Source organism: Lottia gigantea, assembly GCF_000327385.1.
Source record: "Lottia gigantea unplaced genomic scaffold LOTGIsca_484, whole genome shotgun sequence".
NCBI lineage: Eukaryota > Metazoa > Mollusca > Gastropoda > Lottiidae > Lottia > Lottia gigantea.
In genome coordinates this window covers 29,930-31,300 of record NW_008709675.1, presented here as the reverse complement: position 1 = coordinate 31,300, position 1,371 = coordinate 29,930, and the positions used below count along the sequence as shown (strand labels likewise).

The following is a 1,371-nucleotide window of genomic DNA, read 5'->3' as shown; positions in this document are numbered from 1 at the left end:
GTTTTAATTAAATAGACTCTTCATAAATAATCATTTATAACTAAAACAAATTCGAAATGTTGTCTGCAATTGAATTAGATATCAAAGGAAAAACCGGAAAAAACATATTCCAAGATGTCGAGTAGGAACTATATGAGATAAATAAACAGGAAAGGAACGACTTTGAATTGTTAATTCCTACAAATCACATATTAATAGTTTTCAATTTTATTTTGCCTTGTTATTTCTAGTACCAGTTAAAGGTGTCGAAATAGAAAATAAAAACAGTCTAAATCTAGTAAATGGAGTGTCTACCACAATGAATTGTAAAGTCACCAATAATCCTGATCCAGTAATAAATTATAGATGGTTTATAGTAGAAACAGATCAAATATTATCAACATCATCATCTTTCCGATTGACACCAAATAAAAATCAAAATGGTCAAACTCTATCATGTTCAGCAGACAATGGATATGGTAGTAGTAAATCTGATGCTGTTATTCTAGATGTTCAGTGTAAGTATTTTATAAAAATATGTAACTATAATTTAATTTTGCCGCACCATATCATAACAAAAAAATTTGATCGGTCGTAAAAGAAAACGATGATTTGAATAATATGAAAATTTAGTACAAAACATGAAAAAGAAAATATTCTGAAAATCAAGATAGTACTAACAATTTAAATTTACGCTAAAACTCTAAATATAATAGGTATAAAAATTGACCAAAATTTCACATACCATCTGAAAAAAAATCTTTGTTACAACAGATTATATTCTAGCATGTTAATATAGACTAAGCTTAAATCATTTTGAAATCAAGCATATTGTGTATTTCTCTTATTAGATAAACCAAGTATATTTTATATTTCTGTTGTTAGATAAACCAAGTATATTTTATATTTCTTTTGTTAGATAAACAAAGTATATTTTATATTACAGATAAATGAAGTGTATTTTATATTTCTATTGTTAGATAAACCAAGTGTAAAGATAGAACCTGAAGTATCTGGTAACTTTAAAATAATAGAAGGTAATACAGTAGAATTAAAGTGTATTGTAACTGATGCTAATCCTAATGGTAGTTTGAGTTATAAATGGTATAAAGATACAACAACTACCCCTACAGGACAAGTTGATTCTACAGTTCAAATATCAAAGAAAGGAATATATACATGTTCTGTTTCTAATGGAATTGGTTCACCAGGAATATCAGATTCTATTACTATAGATGTTTTATTTCCACCAAGAGTTACCCTGACACCACAATATAGTATTATAGAATCTAATACCCTCACTATACCCTGTATAGCTACATCTAATCCTGTACCTAATAATTATACTTGGTCTGGACCTAATAACTTGTTCCAATCTCAACAGAATTTAAT

General features: G+C 27.1%; 1 protein-coding gene across 1 annotated transcript in view; it reads left to right on the top strand.

The window, feature by feature from the left end:
- Nucleotides 1-298: 298 nt before the first annotated feature.
- Nucleotides 299-1,371, top strand: part of LOTGIDRAFT_175850 (hypothetical protein) — a gene marked incomplete at both ends in the record, with an annotated part of 2,702 nt that continues 1,629 nt past the window's right edge. The window contains 2 exons of the mRNA XM_009061497.1: nucleotides 299-497; nucleotides 960-1,309. Coding sequence (XP_009059745.1) covers nucleotides 299-497; nucleotides 960-1,309 — 549 coding nt within the window. The remainder of the gene's footprint in view (nucleotides 498-959; nucleotides 1,310-1,371) is intronic.